This window comes from Haliotis cracherodii, unplaced genomic scaffold, assembly GCF_022045235.1.
Source record: "Haliotis cracherodii isolate W230 unplaced genomic scaffold, xgHalCrac1.p SCAF_12, whole genome shotgun sequence".
Classification (NCBI taxonomy): Eukaryota; Metazoa; Mollusca; class Gastropoda; order Lepetellida; family Haliotidae; genus Haliotis; species Haliotis cracherodii.
In genome coordinates, this window is record NW_027266267.1 from 37,184,974 (window position 1) to 37,203,401 (window position 18,428).

Here is an 18,428-nt window from a genome sequence, read left to right on the forward strand (position 1 = left end):
TTGTTCCTGTGACTTAGACCATCATAGTACTGGAGTTCTGTCCGGCATCCCAATGGAGAGAATTCCTGGAATTCCAGCAGATAGACCTTTATGGTACAGGGGACCAAATCGTCCCTGAATACCAAGGAGACCAGTATGCTACATGGGACCTGTGTCCTAGCAAGGAGACCAGCATGGTACTGGGGAACTATTCTTCCTGGAATTCCAGCAGGGAGACCAGTATTGTACTGGGGACCAACTCATCCTGGAATACCAGCAGGGAGACCAGCATGGTACTTGGGAACTATTCTTCCCGGAATTCCAGCAGGGAGACCAGCATGGTACTTGGGAACTATTCTTCCCGGAATTCCAGCAGGGAGACCAGTATTGTACTGGGGGCAAACTTGTCCCGGAATACCAACAAGGAGACCAGCATGGTACTTGGGTCCTGTTGTTCCTGTAACTTAAACCAGCATAGTACTTGGGAACTATTCTTCCCGGAATTCCAGCAGGAAGACCAGCATGGTACTGGGGAACTATTCTTCCCGGAATTCCAGCAGGAAGACCAGCATGGTACTGGGGAACTATTCTTCCCGGAATTCCAGCAGGGAGACCAGCATGGTACTTGGGAACTATTCTTCCCGGAATTCCAGCAGGGAGACCAGTATTGTACTGGGGGCAAACTTGTCCCGGAATACCAACAAGGAGACCAGCATGGTACTTGGGTCCTGTTGTTCCTGTAACTTAAACCAGCATAGTACTTGGGAACTATTCTTCCCGGAATTCCAGCAGGAAGACCAGTATGGTACTGGGGAACTATTCTTCCCGGAATTCCAGCAGGAAGACCAGCATGGTACTGGGGAACTATTCTTCCCGGAATTCCAGCAGGGAGACCAGCATGGTACTTGGGAACTATTCTTCCCGGAATTCCAGCAGGGAGACCAGTATTGTACTGGGGGCAAACTTGTCCCGGAATACCAACAAGGAGACCAGCATGGTACTTGGGTCCTGTTGTTCCTGTAACTTAAACCAGCATAGTACTTGGGAACTATTCTTCCCGGAATTCCAGCAGGAAGACCAGCATGGTACTGGGGACCTATTCTTCCCGGAATTCCAACAGGAAGACCAGCATGGTACTGGGGAACTATTCTTCCTGGAATTCCAGCAGGGAGACCAGCATGGTACTTGGGATAACTGGGGCAACATGACTGATGGATAACTGTCTGTATCTCTTCATTGGATAACTAGCTGGGATGGACAACCAGTTGGGCCACTTCACTGATCACTTTCCAGAATTCCAACGGGGAGATCAGCATGGTACTATGGATAACTGGATCACTTCACTGATAAACAAGTAGCTCGATCAATTCATTGATGGATAAATGGAAATGGAAGTGAGACGTGAGCTCTGAAGTTCAGATTGTCTTTATTATAAATAATTACATGAACATACATACATGGTTAACTATGCAACACAGTAGAAGCCGGTCTTAATGAGATCCAGTGTAATATCTCTTCCTCTTTACCAACAGAAATAATGGGTTCAAAGCATAAGAGATCTTGAATTACGAGGACTTGTAATCTACCATCTTTCTGCTCATTCCAATACCATCCAACCACCTGCCCTCACAGTCCCACCCGATCTATCTACCCACACAAGTCTCTCCCCAACGAATATTTCCCACACCATCCTACCCCATCCATTCAAACCTCTCCCCCACCAATCCCACCCCGCTGTACCCATCCACCCACAGTCCTGACCCATCCATCTCGCCATCCAAACCTCTCCCTGACCAATCCCACCTCGCTGTACCCATCCACCCACACAGTCCTACCCCATCCATCTCGCCATCCAAACCTCTCCCCCACCAATCCCACCCCGCTGTACCCATCCACCCACACAGTCCTGCCCCATCCATCTCGCCATCCAAACCTCTCCCCCACCAATCCCACCCCGCTGTACCCATCCACCCACACAGTCCTGACCCATCCATCTTGCCATCCAAACCTCTCCCCCACCAATCCCACCCCGCTGTACCCATCCACCCACACAGTCCTGACCCGTCCATCTTGCCATCCAAACCTCTCCCCCACCAATCCCACCCCGCTGTACCCATCCACCCACACAGTCCTGACCCATCCATCTTGCCATCCAAACCTCTCCCCCACCAATCCCACCCCGCTGTACCCATCCACCCACACAGTCCTGACCCATCCATCTTGCCATCCAAACCTCTCCCCCACCAATCCCACCCCGCTGTACCCATCCACCCACACAGTCCTGACCCATCCCTCTCGCCATCCAAACCTCTCCCCCACCAATCCCACCCCGCTGTACCCATCCACCCACACAGTCCTCACCCGTCCATCTAGCCATCCAAACCTCTCCCCCACCAATCTCATCCCGCTCTACCCACCCATCCACCCACACAGTCCTGACCCATCCATCTCGCCATCCAAACCTCTCCCCCACCAATCCCATCCCACTCTACCCACCCACCGACCCACCCCATCCATCCCGCCATCCAAATCTCTCCCCCACCCCGCTGTACCCATCCACCCACCTACACACCCATCTTTTTGTCCGGCTGCCATCAGGACCTATATACCTCTTCCAGCCCTTATTTTAGAAACTGAACTTTATTGTGCCAAACATTGTCACGTAAATTTACTGCAGACCACAAGGACCTACCAAATTTGAAACTATGGGCCCGACACAAGATCCACCTGCCACGGGCCTACAGGCAGGCGCTTATTTCGAACACTGCTCCAACCCACAACACAAACAGGTCGGCCCCATCCAGGTGTGGTGAGATCAGGACAATGGGGTGTACACTCAACAATCTCATCATCAGCCCAGAAAGTACTGATCACCATCAGCTCCAGTTTTACTGGCATACATCCCTGACATACCAAATATATTCGTGACAAAGTCTGCCGTTGCACTGTCACAACAATACAACACATTATCGATCTGCAAAATTTGAGAATGTTACACCCATTCTCTGGTACATGATAACCTCCAAGAGGAGATTAATCATTCTTCTTTGATCTGCAGGGGGCACAGGTGGCCCAGTCGTCTAAGGCGCCGCAATTCCCTGTGCAGAGTTGCGTCCCTTGGGCACGCCAGAAACCTATGATTGAGGGTTTGCATCCCGGTTCGCCCCGATTATGTTTCTAGGTTTGTCAGCACCATACCCGTGCTCGTGGGTTTCACCGAAGTGGTAAACGTCTGAGACCTGCATCCCTTCGGGCTTTCCTCCCACATTAAGCTGACAAGCAGTGATATAACTGGAATAATGTTAAAAGCGGCGTTAAACCCAACTCACTCACTCACTCACTCTTTGATCTGCAACGTTTCTTTCAACATATCTCCTGACCGCCTGCGTGGTCAAACCCCATTTCACCTCATCTCACCTTACATATCCGTTCAATGTGCAACTGTCCTGCAATAACAATCCAAACAAATTTAGACATTCTGATCTGCAAGATCTGCAAATGTTACAAGGGTCTTCAGTTCTGCACAATCCATCCAAACACGTTTAGACATTCTGATCTGCAAGACCTGCACATGTTACAAGGGTCTTCAGTTCTGCACAGTTCATCCAAACAAGATCTGCAAATGTTACAAGGGTCTTCAGTTCAGAACAATCCATCCAAACACATTTAGACATTCTGATCTGCAAATGTTACAAGGGTCTTCAGTTCGACACAATCCATCCAAACACATTTAGACATTCTGATCTGCAAGACCTGCAAATGTTACAAGGGTCTTCAGTTCTGTACAGTCCATCCAACCACATTTAGACATTCTGATCTGCAAGACCTGCAAATGTTACACGGGTCTTCAGTTCTGCACAGTCCATCCAAACAAGATCTGCAAATGTTACAAGGGTCTTCAGTTCTGCACAGTCCATCCAAACAAGATCTGCAAATGTTACAAGGGTCTTCAGTTCTGCACAGTCCATCCAAACAAGATCTGCAAATGTTACAACGGTCTTCAGTTCTGCACAATCCATCCAAACACATTAAAGGGTGCAAGAATAAAAGAGTCTCCTGTTCCAAGAACTTGTGGAGATGAGATCTTGAGAAGAGCCGCTCCTTTGCCTCATGAGCGTGACACGCTGAGCGAGTTGTTTTGAGCTGTGAGCGCCAGAATCCTCTTCCCAAGCTGGGAGTTGTGCTGCTTCAGGTAACGGATCATGTCAGCCTGCTTCTCCAACACCTGGTCCACATAGTTCTCGTCCCTGCAACAGTAACATGGCGTGAGTCATTACAACATAGACATGGAGTGAGCACTGTCTACAGCATAGACATAGAGTGAGTCTCTGTCTACAACATAAACATAGTTCTTGTCTCTGCAACAGTAACATGGCCTCAGTCACTCTCTACAACATAGACATGGCGTGAGTCACTACAGCATAGACATAGAGTGAGTCTCTGTCTACAGCATAAACATAGTTCTTGTCTCTGCAACAGTAACATGGCGGGAGTCACTCTCTACAACATAGACATGGCGTGAGTCACTGTCTACAGCATAAACATAGTTCTCGTCTCTGTCTCTGTCTACAACAGTAACATGGCGGGAGTCACTCTCTACAACATAGACATAGAGTGAGTCACTGTCTACAACATAAACATAGTTCTCGTCTCTGCAACAGTAACATGGCCTCAGTCACTCTCTACAACATAGACATGGCGTGAGTCACTACAGCATAGACATAGAGTGAGTCTCTGTCTACAACATAAACATAGTTCTTGTCTCTGCAACAGTAACATGGCCTCAGTCACTCTCTACAACATAGACATGGCGTGAGTCACTACAGCATAGACATAGAGTGAGTCTCTGTCTACAGCATAAACATAGTTCTCGTCTCTGCAACAGTAACATGGCCTGAGTCACTACAACATAGACATGGAGTGAGCACTGTCTACAGCATAGACATAGAGTGAGTCTCTGTCTACAGCATAAACATAGTTCTCGTCTCTGCAACAGTAACATGGCCTGAGTCACTACAACATAGACATGGAGTGAGCACTGTCTACAGCATAGACATAGAGTGAGTCTCTGTCTACAACATGAACATAGTGCTGTCTCTGTCTCTGTCTACAACAGTAACATGGCGGGAGTCACTCTCTACAACATAGACATAGAGTGAGTCTCAGTCTACAGCATAAACATAGTTCTCGTCTCTGCAACAGTAACATGGAGTGAGTCACTCTCTACAACATAGACATAGAGTGAGTCTCTGTCTACAACATAAACATAGTTCTCGTCTCTGCAACAGTAACATGGCGTGAGTCACTACAACATAGACATGGAGTGAGCACTGTCTACAGCATAGACATAGAGTGAGTCTCTGTCTACAGCATAAACATAGTTCTCGTCTCTGCAACAGTAACATGGGGTGAGTCACTCTCTACAACATAGACACAGAGTGAGTCTCTGTCTACAGCATAAACATAGTTCTCGTCTCTGCAACAGTAACATGGGGTGAGTCACTCTCTACAACATAGACACAGAGTGAGTCTCTGTCTACAGCATAAACATAGTTCTCGTCTCTGTCTCTGTCTACAACAGTAACATGGCGTGACTCACTCTCTACAACATAGACACAGAGTGAGTCTCTGTCTACAACATAAACATGGAGTGAGTCACTACAGCATAGACATGGAGTGAGTCACTGTCTATAACATAAACATGGAGTGAGTCACTGTCTTTAACATAAACATGGAGTGAGTCTCTGTCTACAACATGAACATGGAGTGAGTCAGTGTCTACAACGTAAACATGGAGTGAGTCAGTGTCTACAACAGTAACATGGAGTGAGTCTCTGTCTACAACATAAACATGGAGTGAGTCTGTCTACAACACAAACATGGAACCAGGAAGTGAGTCTGTCTACAACACAAACATGGAACCAGGAAGTGAGTCTGTCTACAACACAAACATGGAACCAGGAAGTGAGTCTCTGTCAACAATACAAACATGGAATCAGGAAGTTGAGTGTCTGTCTACAACACAAACATGGAACCAGGAAGTAAGCCTGTCTACATCACAAACATGGAACCAGGAAGTGAGTGTCTGTCTACATTATTAAACTTGGAAGAAACAGTTACCTGCAAGAACTGGTAATGATAATGACAAAAAGACATCACCCTGTAGGAACTGTTCTTAATCACTCCTCACTAATATTTTCCGTAAGCACATATAACTCCTTGCCTACCTGAAGCCGATGTCTGAAGACTGGGACTGAGATTGGATGAAACTGCTCAGCATCTCGTCCTGATTCACGTCAGGGTGTGCCTGGCGCCGGTTGAACTGGATGGTCCTTGCTGCAGGAACAGATGAGTGAGTGAGTGAGTGAATGTGTGGATGGATGGGTGAGAGTGAGTGAGAAAGTGAATATGTTGGTGAATGGGAGAGAATGAGTGAGTGAGTGAGTGAATATGTGTGTGTTTTTGAGTGCATGGATGTGTGGTAAAGTTTTGGATGGGTGAGTGAGTTTATATGGTTTTGGTGAGTGAGTGAGTGAATGTGAGGGTGTTTTAGAGCGCATGGATGTGTGGTAAAGTTTTGGATAGGTGAGTGAGTTTATATGGTTTTGGTGAGTGAGTGAATGAAAATGTGGGTGTTTTTGAGCGCAAGGATGTGTGGTAAAGTTTTGGATGGGTTAGTGAGTTTATATGGTTTTGGTGAGTGGGTGAGTGAATGAAAATGTGGGTGTTTTTGAGCGCAAGGATGTGTGGTAAAGTTTTGGATGGGTGAGTGAGTTTATATGGTTCTGGTGAGTGAGTGAATGAAAGTGTGGGTGTGTTTGAGCGCATGGATGTGTTGGAAGGTTTTGAATGGGCGAGTGAGTGAGTGAATGAAAGTGTGGGTGTGTTTGAGCGCATGGATGTGTGAGAAGGTTTTGGATAGGTGAGTGAGTGAGTGAGTGAGTGAGTGAGTGAGATCAGGCCACCCCATTTCACGTCGGCTCTGCCATGTGTGTGCTGCAGACTCTATATAATTAGGTTGTCCAATAACTGTTAATTAAGATACACATACATCCTTTAAAAGAGGAAGTTCACAAAATTGAAACAAATAATCTTTCACAATATTTGAGATTACAACAAATGACAAAATTCTGAAAATTAAATAAAAAGGAAATCATTAATTTAATGAAACCTGAGAGACAGGAGTCTAATGAACAAAATGGTTATAATTTGTACATACCAATTAATAAATACTGTAAAATATACAATCTACAATATTTCTGCTTCTTTGTTAGACATGCTAGGTGCAGTAAAGTGCATGTCTCCAATATTAAGACAAGAAGAGTTATCTCCCTTGAAATCACTTTCTGCACACCTACCATCAAGTGGGGATTTCAATGTCAGAGTGAAGAAAATCAACAATTCACGCTCTCAACTGAGTGTATTTCTTACTGGAATAGAAATGCCAGTTACATGTAAGGATCTTCAATTTTTACGAGTTTTAATGATTCAAACAGCAAAATGTCCATTCATAATTTTTGTGTGTATAGGACGCTATACTATGTCAAACTACAGCTTGGTGAAACTCGTTCTGGGTCAGTAAAACTAAATCTGGTTTGGCTCATTCCGGACCAGAAATATGACCATAATGCTCGCTACGGCTACACCTATCTTTTAGATGGACTGACGAGTCTTTGCATAGTCCAATCAAAATTGTGTAATGAATTGAGATCCAGTTCATTAACAACATGGCGACTCGGCAGATATTGGTCAATTGCAGGGTTTGCAAAGCAAAGGAACTGGGCGTCTACAGATATTTTCCAAATCCTTTCATGTTTTAAATGAGGTGAGGTGAAATGGAGTTTAACGTTGCGTCCAAGATTATTGCACTTATATAGAGACGTGTATGTACGTGTGTGTGATTGTGTGGCTGCTTGTACTAGTCCAGACTGATGACGATTTATAGTGCTAGCTCACTGAGATACCATGCCGCAGTTTAACATGAATACCCCACTCAGACACAGTATACTGACTCCGAGCTGACCAGTCTTTGTTTTAGCCCCTTAATGCGGAGCACCAGACAGGGTAACAACAAGTACCATCTTTTAACGTCTTTTGGTATGACGCAGACGGGGATCGAACCCTGGACCTTCCGCTCTCCGGATGGATGCTCTACCATTAGCCCACGGAGGCGGTCCTGTTTTAAATGAAGGTGCCTTGATGCACATATAGATCCTGATTATTGATCAGATTGTCTCGACTGGGTGCCGCCATTTTGCATGATTGTTTGTTTGTTTGTTTGTTGTTTAACGCCGCACTCAGCAATATTCCAGCTATATGGCGGTGGTCAGTAAATAATCAAGTCTGGACCAGACAATCCAGTGATTGATGTCATGAGTATCGATCCACGCAATTGGGATACGATGATATGCATCAACCAGGTCAGCATGTCTGACCACTTGATCCCGTTAGCTGCCTCTTACGACAAGCATAGTTGCTTTTTACGGCAAGCATGGGTTGCTGAAGACAAATGCAAGTGATATGGGAGACGGAATCTGACTGGTCAATAGCGGTAACATGGAAGGGACATAACACGAAAGAGCCATTGGGGCCGCTATGATGGAGTCACAAAATTCCAGCCCAGTTCTGCAAGGGTGAAAACCGGACTTTGATAATCAGTTATCTCCCTTTGCTTGGGAAGATGCCCCACACATGGATCAGAGGGCATCCCATTACAGGTCACATCAAACAACCTTTCATCCAACCAATCAGAGCATCGCTTGCCAAACTGCCCAATGTTAGAAATTGGCACTAGTCCTATAGTCCTTGCCAAACTGCCCAGTGTTAGAAATTGGCACTAGTCCAGTAGTCCTTGCCAAACTGCCCAATGTTAGAAATTGGCACTAGTCCTATAGTCCTTGCCAAACGGCCCAATGTTAGAAATTGGCACTAGTCCTGTAGTCCTTGCCAAACGGCCCAATGTTAGAAAATGGCACTAGTCCTATAGTCCTTGCCAAACGGCCCAATGTTAGAAATTGGCACTAGTCCTATAGTCCTTGCCAAACGGCCCAATGTTAGAAATTGGCACTAGTCCTGTAGTCCTTGCCAAACTGCCCAATGTTAGAAATTGGCACTAGTCCTGTAGTCCTTGCCAAACTGCCCAATGTTAGAAATTGGCACTAGTCCTATAGTCCTTGCCAAACGGCCCAATGTTAGAAATTGGCACTAGTCCTGTAGTCCTTGCCAAACGGCCCAATGTTAGAAATTGGCACTAGTCCTATAGTCCTTGCCAAACTGCCCAATGTTAGAAATTGGCACTAGTCCTATAGTCCTTGCCAAACGGCCCAATGTTAGAAACTGGCACTAGTCCTGTAGTCCTTGCCAAACTGCCCCAAATTAGAAATTGGCACTCGTCCTATAGTCCTTACCAAACTGCCCAATATTAGAAATTGGCACTAGTCCTGTAGTCCTAGTCAAACTGCCAAAAATATGAAATTGGCACTAGTCCTATAGTCCTTGCCAAACTGCCCAAAGTTAGACATTAGCACTAGTCCTGTAGTCCTTGCCAAACTGCCCAAAGTTAGACATTAGCACTAGTCCTGTAGTCCTTGCCAAACTGCCCAAATAGTTAAGGTATCAAAAGGACCAGAAGAAATTTGCACTTTTTGAGAGTTTTGCTCTATGTTATCATTAAAAGGACTAGTGGACTAAAGCTGTTTTTATCGCAGCTGATATGACATGTTAGGATCTGTCCTTGTACTGCCAGGGACACAGACACGAGTGAGTGAGTGAGTGAGTGAGTGAGTGAGTGAGTGAGTGAGTGAGTGAGTGAGTGAGTGAGTGAGTGAGTGAGTGAGTGAGTGAGTGAGTGAGTGAGTATGGTTTTACCCTGCTTTTAGCAATATTCACGGCGGGGGACACCAGAAATGGGCTTCACACATTGTACCCTTGTCGGGAATTGACCCTGGATCTTCGGCGTGATGAGCGAACGCTTTAACCACTAGGCTACCCGACCGCCCCACACAGGTGAAGGATTCTTACCCAGGTACATGACGAGCGAATGCTTTAACCACTCGGCTACCCGACCGCCCTACACACGTGATGAAGGAATCTTACCCAGGTATATGACGAGCGAACGCTTTAACCACTAGGCTAACCGACCTACCCACACAGGTGGTGAAGGAATCTTACCCAGGTACATGACGAGCGAACGCTTTAACCACTAGGCTACCCGACCGCCCCGCACAGGTGGTGAAGGAATCTTACCCAGGTACATGACGAGCGAACGCTTTAACCACTCGGCTACCCGACCGCCCCACACAGGTGTTGAAGGAATCTTACCAAGGTACATGATGAGCGAACGCTTTAACCACTAGGCTACCCGATTGCCCCACACAGGTGGTGAAGGAATCTTACCCAGGTACATGACGAGCGAACGCTTTAACCACTAGGCTACCCGACCGCCCTACACAGGTGATGAAGGAATCTTACCCAGGTACATGATGAGCGAACGCTTTAACCACTAGGCTACCCGACCGCCCTACACAGGTGGTGAAGGAATCTTACCCAGGTACATGACGAGCGAACGCTTTAACCACTAGGCTAACCGACCTACCCGCACAGGTGGTGAAGGAATCTTACCCAGGTACATGATGAGCGAACGCTTTAACCACTAGGCTACCCGATTGCCCCACACAGGTGATGAAGGAATCTTACCCAGGTACATGACGAGCGAACGCTTTAACCACTCGGCTACCCGACCGCCCTACACAGGTGATGAAGGAATCTTACCCAGGTACATGACGAGCGAACGCTTTAACCACTAGGCTAACCGACCTCCCCGCACAGGTGGTGAAGGAATCTTACCCAGGTACATGATGAGCGAACGCTTTAACCACTAAACTACCCGACCGCCCCACACAGGTGGTGAAGGAATCTTACCCAGGTACATGACGAGCGAACGCTTTAACCACTAAACTACCCAACCGCCCCACACAGGTGGTGAAGGAATCTTACCCAGGTACATGACGAGCGAACGCTTTAACCACTAGGCTACCCGACCGCCCCGCACAGATGGTGAAGGAATCTTACCCAGGTACATGACGAGCGAACGTTTTAACCACTAGGCTACCCGACCTACCCGCACAGGTGGTGAAGGAATCTTACCCAGGTACATGACAAGCGAACGCTTTAACCACTTGGCTACCCGACCGCCATGTACAGGTGGTGAAGGAATCTTACCAAGGTACATGACGAGCGAACGCTTTAACCACTCGGCTACCCAACCGCCATGTACAGGTGGTGAAGGAATCTTACCAAGGTACATGATGAGGAAGAGCATCATGATGGCTGTCTCCATGGCGATGACTATCTGGATATAGTTTTCTTTCCTCAGCAAGGAGCACTTGCCTGGCTTGTGACAGTACTCATCCAGGATCCTGGTGACTATCAGCAGCAAAGCGTTGCCTGTGTACAGAGAATCTTACTTGTGGTTTGCATATTAAATATCATACATTCTGTCATATATCATTAGTGATTAGATGAAAAACAGTGATCACAAATATATCTTTGAAATTCAATTCTTTGAGTAAATATCAAATACTTAGATTTCTAAACACAGATTAAAATATGCCGTGAATGGTGATTTAGTAATGTGTCAAAATGGAGAGATTTAGGATGTGGTGAGGGGCGGTCGGGGAGCCTTGTGGTTAAAGCGTTCGCTCGTCACGCCGAAGACCCGTGTTCAATTCCTGACATGACAACGAATGCTGGCTGAGTAAAGTTTATATGAAATCATGAAGGATTTCGTTGATATATGTGGAGGTGTTTACAAAGCAATTTTCTTTGAAACTGTTGGGCAAAGTTTCTAACCACAGCTCACAGCCAAAGGGAGATAATTCAAGGTCTGGAGTAATCTCCCTTGGATTACATTACTTAAGGACATAATTTCAGCTTTTCTAAGGAAATCAAAACACAAAAGAATTAACTGGCAACCTAAACATATTTATTATTTATCACCTCAATCAAGTAGCACACTTATAAAATATATTTCTGTTGGTCAGTGGTTCTAGCTTTGAATTAATATGCCAAGAATATTTTCTCACTGTTTAAATATTTCCTGTGGTCTGCAAAACTTACACACAAAAAAACTGATGTCAAGCAACATTTTCCCGCTAGTGGACTCAAAAAAAAGGTTGGAACAGACGTAACTGAGAGAAATGCGTGAGTTAGAAACTAGCAATATTCCTAAATTCTCAATGGTTATAACTTAAGTTACCTATAGGTGAGGTGATTTGGTTGGTTGGTTTGTTGTTTTAACAGTACACTTAGCAATATTCCAGCGATATGACGGCAGTCTGTAAATTATCAGGCCTGGACCAGTGATTGATATCATGAGCATTGATCCACGCATTTGGGATCGATGGCATGCATCAACCAGGTCAGCGAACCTGACCACCCGATCCCGTAGGTGAGGTGAGGTGAGGTGAGGTGAGGTGAGGTGAGGTGAGGTGAGGTGAGGCAAAATGAGGTTTAACATCGCATCCAAGATTATTGCACTTATATACAGTGACGTCATACACGTGTGTGTGTGTGTGTGGCTGCTTGTACTAGTCCGGACTGATGCCTATTTTATAGTGCTAGCCCACTGAGATACCATGCCGCAATTTAACATGAATACCCTACTCAGACATCGTATACTGTCTCTCTAGCCGAGCAGTCCTTGTTTTCGCCGAATGCCAGGCAGGGTAACAACAAGTGCCATCTTTTAATGTCTTTTGGTATGACGCGGCCGAAGATCGATCCCCTGACCTTCCGCTCTACGGGCGGACGCTCTACCACAAGACCACGGAGACAGTCAAGTTACCAAAAACCAGCAGAAACTAATGAAACAATAAAGGACAAGGTACGATGAGGGCTTTTTTGGTGTACTTGAATTATCATATTTGAATTATCATATTTGGAAGTTAATGAATATTTTGAAATATTGTTAGTTTATTTTTTCCTCACACTTGAAAGTTTTGGATCAAATTATCAAGTACAAAAGGATAATAAGAAATTATTGTAATTTTTGTAAGGCTAAAAAAAAATAGTATTGGTTCTCAGGCACCGCCTGCAAAATCATAAATTTTGCCGCACGTTTCATTTCTATTTCCATTTTAAAAACAAAACACAAATAATCCTTAAATATTCCCAGTCCAACGGAAGTCAAATACAGTATTCCAGCATTTACTCATCAAGGAATACATTTATGTAGGGAGGCCCTTTCCCAGGTTGACGGTACACAACTGTTCATTTGGTTGCACAACTCTTTATTTGGTTACATACTAGTTTGAACAACCAAAAAAAAAATAAAAGACACCAACTGCCCGCACTATATTTTCAAAAGCCATTGCCTGAGATTTTTTTAAACTTCAAGAGAAACAGCAGGAACATAGCGCAATACAGCCTTAAGAACAGACAAACAAATTTATGTGAAAGTATTACCTCCGGATGTTATCAAGAAAGGCATTCTACGAATATTTTTGGTCCTCCTATAGAACTCCAGGTAGCCATTGAGTCTGTTGACATAATGTTGCTGTCGGTAGTATCTGTCGAACGCCAGGAAAATGAACCAGAAGCCCCCATGGATGTAGATTACAAGTGCTATGTCATCTGCTCCACATGCGCTGTGCAGGCAGAACACGGGGATGATGAATGAGCCAGTCAGCAGTGCAATCTGAAAGGGAGGATGCGACAAAATCATATTTTTGTTACAGAATTTAAGGATTATTTTGCAAAGTTAGGCATTTCCAATGTTTATTACTTCATCTAGCTGTTTAAATGGAAAAAGAAAAGGGTACTTTTCACTGTGATGCCAAAATCAAAAAAGGGAAGGGGATTCATTCGCTGTGTTCCCAGTTTTGCATCAATGTGTAGTCAATATTTATATGTACATCGACCACACATGGATAACAGAGCTCGACATAAGCTGTGTAGTTTCGTAAAATATGCATTATATAAACTGAAATATGAAGACAAATCAAATCCTAGCGTATCAAATACACAAAAAAACCTATACATACGCTAATGAAATAAAATTAATGCGTATATTACTATGATAACAACTATTAGATAAAACAGTTGCAACAGTTAGATCAGAGACCATATAATAATATCATATGGTCTCTGGTTAGAAAAAACAGTTGCGCATGTTACAACTGTTAGATAAAACAGTTGCGCATGTTACAACTGTTAGATAAAACAGTCGCGCATGTTACAACTATTAGATAAAACAGTTGCGCATGTTACAACTATAAGATAAAACAGTTGCGCATGTTACAACTTTAAGATAAAACAGTTGTGCATGTTACAACTATAAGATAAAACAGTTCCGCATGTTACAACTATAAGATAAAACAGTTCCGCATGTTACAACTATTAGATAAAACAGTTGCGCATGTTACAACTATAAGATAAAACAGTTCCGCATGTTACAACTATTAGATAAAACAGTTGCGTATGCTTCAACTGTTAGATAAAACAGTTCCGCATGTTACAACTGTTAGATAAAACAGTTGCGCATGTTACAACTATTAGATAAAACAGTTGCGCATGCTACAACTGTTAGATAAAACAGTTGCGCATGTTACAACTATAAGATAAAACAGTTGCGCATGTTACAACTGTTAGATAAAACAGTTGCACATATTACAACTCTGAGATAAAATGATTGTGAATTAGCCGATCGTGAAGTTCACTTACCGACAGTAATATTCGGAAAGGCCTCTGAGACAAACATACTGATAAATGCCAATCAAAAAGCACATCCTGCCTAGTCAATGTACATGTTGCTGATTGGTAATTAAAACGATGGTGCCTTTCTTACAATGCTAGGTTTTGCCAACAAAAATGATTTCCCGGAGAGGGAGCTGCAACCAGATGCTGATGGGCATACTACTATTCACATAGTCTTAAATGATTTACAGGGATTGTTACGAAACAGGTTTTCAAATTAAAATACCCAAATGTCAAGAAATAGGTGGTTAAACAAATTTAAATACCTACTAAAAATGGATACCCAATCAAAATCAACCCCCTGGACAAAATACCCCAATAACCAAAAGCTTATCTAGTGTCTTAGACAAACTACAAACAATTGGTGCCATGGGTGAAACTGACATCGTGAGCAATCAGTAACCTATGGGTTTTCAATGCTACCAATACAAATTGCCAGGGCAACCACTATACTATGCTCTTGACGTCTCCATGAAAGGGAAAGTAAAGTGAAATAAATGATTGCGATTTTGTTGCATCCCAGATACATTTGTTTGTTTGTTTGTTTGTTATTTAACGCCGCGCTCAGTAATCTTCCAGCTATGTGACGGCGGTCTGTAAATAATCAAGTCTGGACCAGACAATCCAGTGAATGACATCATGAACATCGATCCATGCAATTGGGATCGATGACATGCATCAACAAGGTCAGCGAGCCTGACCATCCGATGCTGTAAGTCACCTTTCACGACAAGCATAGTCTCCTTTTACGGCAAGTGTGGGTTGCTGAAGACCTATTCTACCCCGGATCTTCACGGGTCTAGATACATTTAGTCAGTTATCAAGGCAGACAGGGTACTCACAGACAGCAGTATCTGACACACAGGGTGCTCACAGACAGCAGTATCTAACAGACAGGTTACCCACAGACAGCAATATCTAACAGACAGGGTACTCACAGACAGCAGTATCTGACACACAGGGTGCTCACAGACAGCAGTATCTAACAGACAGGTTACCCACAGACAGCAATATCTAACAGACAGGGTACTCATAGACAGCAGTATCTGACAGACAGCAGTAACTGACAGACAGGGTACTCACAGACAGCAGTATCTGACAGACAGGGTACTCACAGACAGCAGTATCTGACAGACAGGGTACTCACAGACAGCAGTATCTGACAGACAGGGTACTCACAGACAGCAGTATCTGACAGACAGGGTACTCACAGACAGCAGTATCTGACACACAGGATACTCACAGACAGCAGTATCTGACAGACAGGGTACTCACAGACAGCAGTATCTGACAGACAGGGTACTCACAGACAGCAGTATCTGACAGACAGGGTACTCACAAACAGCAGTATCTGACAGACAGGATACTCACAGACAGCAGTATCTGACACACAAGATACTCACAGACAGCAGTATCTGACAGACATGGTACTCACAGACAGCAGTATCTGACAGACAGGGTACTCACAGACAGCAGTATCTGACAGACAGGGTACTCACAGACAGCAGTATCTGACACACAATGGCCCACACAGTGTTGATCCTCCGGAACACAAGGTCGCCGTCCCCGGTCAGGGCCACATGGTCGCGCAGGAGCTCCTCCGTGTCCGATGTATTGATTGAGTTCTGCTCATCATTGAAGAAATAACCCTTGAAAATAAACAATGAATTTCTCATTGGCCAACTTCAGAAATGACCGTTTGATTTTCAGGGTGGTAGGGTGGGGTGTGAAAGTTCTCCTGAAGTATTGTTATTGTAAATACCAAACTAAGTCAATACCAAAATTATTATCTTCTCAAGTATACCTCACTGTCTCAGGCCTATCTAGATTTTTAGGTGAGGTGATGTGAAATGGGGTTTAACTCTGCAGCCAAAATTACTGCACTTATATAGCAACGAGAATGTGAATGTGTGTGTGGATGCTTGTACTAGTCCGGACTGATGCTGATCTTATAGTGCTAGTCCACTGAACATGAATACCCCACTCAGACACAGTGTACTGACTTCAAGCCAACCAGTCCTTTTTTCAGCCCCTTAATGCCGAGCACCAGGCAAGGTAAAAACAAGTACCATCTTTTAATGTCCTTTGGAATTACCCGGACATTCCACTCTCCAGGCGGACGCCCTACCACTACCTCGGCGGCTGTCTCTGGATTTTTTAGAGACAATGGTTTCTACAACTAAATTGGACAAAAAATAACGATTAATAATGGCAAATATGGGGAAGGGGTCTCATGTTTTTTTGGTTTGGTTTTGGTTGTTGTTTTACGCCACACTCAGCAATATTCCAGCTATATGACGGCGGTCTGTACATAATCGAGTCTGGACCGGAAAATCCAGTGATTAATATCATGAGCATCGATCCAAGCAATTGAGATCGATGACATGTATCAACCAAGTCAGCGAGCCTGACCACCTGATCCGGTTAGTCGCCTTTTATGACAAGAATAGTCACCTTTTACAGCAAGCATTGGTTGCTGAAGAACTTTTCTACACGGGAATCTTCACGGGTCGGGTCTCATGTAGAAATCGTATTTACAAGTATAGTCTAGTCAACTGAGTTTTATTTGGGGTCAATTTTCGGGTCCATTTTCTCCAGAATTTGGGGCCATTTTCACTAAAATCTGGGGCCGTCTTCTCATAATTGTCTGGGGCCCTTTTCGCATAGGGCAATTTTCGATATCATTTCTCCTGCATCAACAAGTCATTATTTATTACCGTGACACCTGCGCTAACAAATGACCACCAAACTTTCCTGTCTTACCCCTGAATGTCTGGAGGTATCCGACAAACTGACCATTTTGATAAGTAGTATTAGTTCAAAATTACTATGTATGCTCCATTATATATTATTTTCCTCAGACAAATCTTGTTTGAGTCGACACAGACAGCACCGGTCACGAGTTGTTTTGGTCCTTATAAATAAGTCATCCATGAAATAAAGTCCTTTCATTTCGCTTCCATATCGACCGATAGCAAAATCAAACAACAACACCGATGAACAGGAAATTGATGTGAAGAGAACAGATGTCCTGTCGGGCTGAGATGTGAAAGTACATGATGTCATGCGAGGAAGTCAGTGGGCCATCCGACTTTTGTAGTGACATTTTACTATGGGGGTTTAAACATCTGCAACACCGCTTTCTTCTATTTATATCTCCACGACAGAAGATCGAGAATAGTCTCCCTTCAATAACATTGGCAATGATGAAATACAGGCAGTAAGTGGTGAAGGCCCAAGTGTTTTATACGATACATGTAGGATGTAACTTGTTTTTGGCGACAGAGAAAAATATAAATTTGGAATAGATTCAATTTCATAACAGACTTACTACTTTCAGCCATGATAGAAACCTCCACGTGTGCAGTGGCGCAACTTGGTTAATTTTAACTGTGAGCCAAATTAATTTATGAGTGCCCCTTGAGGACACGCTCCCCAATTTTTAAAAAATTAGATGTTGCTCTTAAACGCCTTTTTCTGCATTTCTTGGACCGTTTTATGTTAGATTTTATTTGTATAAAATATTGATACTTTATTCATTCTGATGTTTGATATATATGTGTGTGTTTGTCCACCCCCCACCCCACCCCACCCCACCCCCACCCCACATTAAAATGAATGTATATTACTTTTGTGTGTTTTTACATGTTCATTCGTTAAGATTCCGATTTTTAAGTTAAACAATACACAATCGA

General features: G+C 44.1%; 1 protein-coding gene across 1 annotated transcript; it reads right to left on the bottom strand.

The window, feature by feature from the left end:
• Positions 1-2,558: 2,558 nt before the first annotated feature.
• On the bottom strand, positions 2,559-17,808 carry LOC139457854 (transmembrane protein 192-like). The gene is made up of 6 exons (XM_071239203.1): positions 17,497-17,808; positions 16,233-16,382; positions 13,444-13,675; positions 11,275-11,424; positions 6,207-6,315; positions 2,559-4,226 (listed from the first exon to the last, which is right to left on the bottom strand). The coding sequence occupies exons 1-6, from the start codon at positions 17,530-17,532 to the stop codon at positions 4,088-4,090; spliced, it is 816 nt and encodes a 271-aa protein (XP_071095304.1). The 5' UTR covers positions 17,533-17,808; the 3' UTR covers positions 2,559-4,087.
• Between the last annotated feature and the right edge of the window lie 620 nt (positions 17,809-18,428).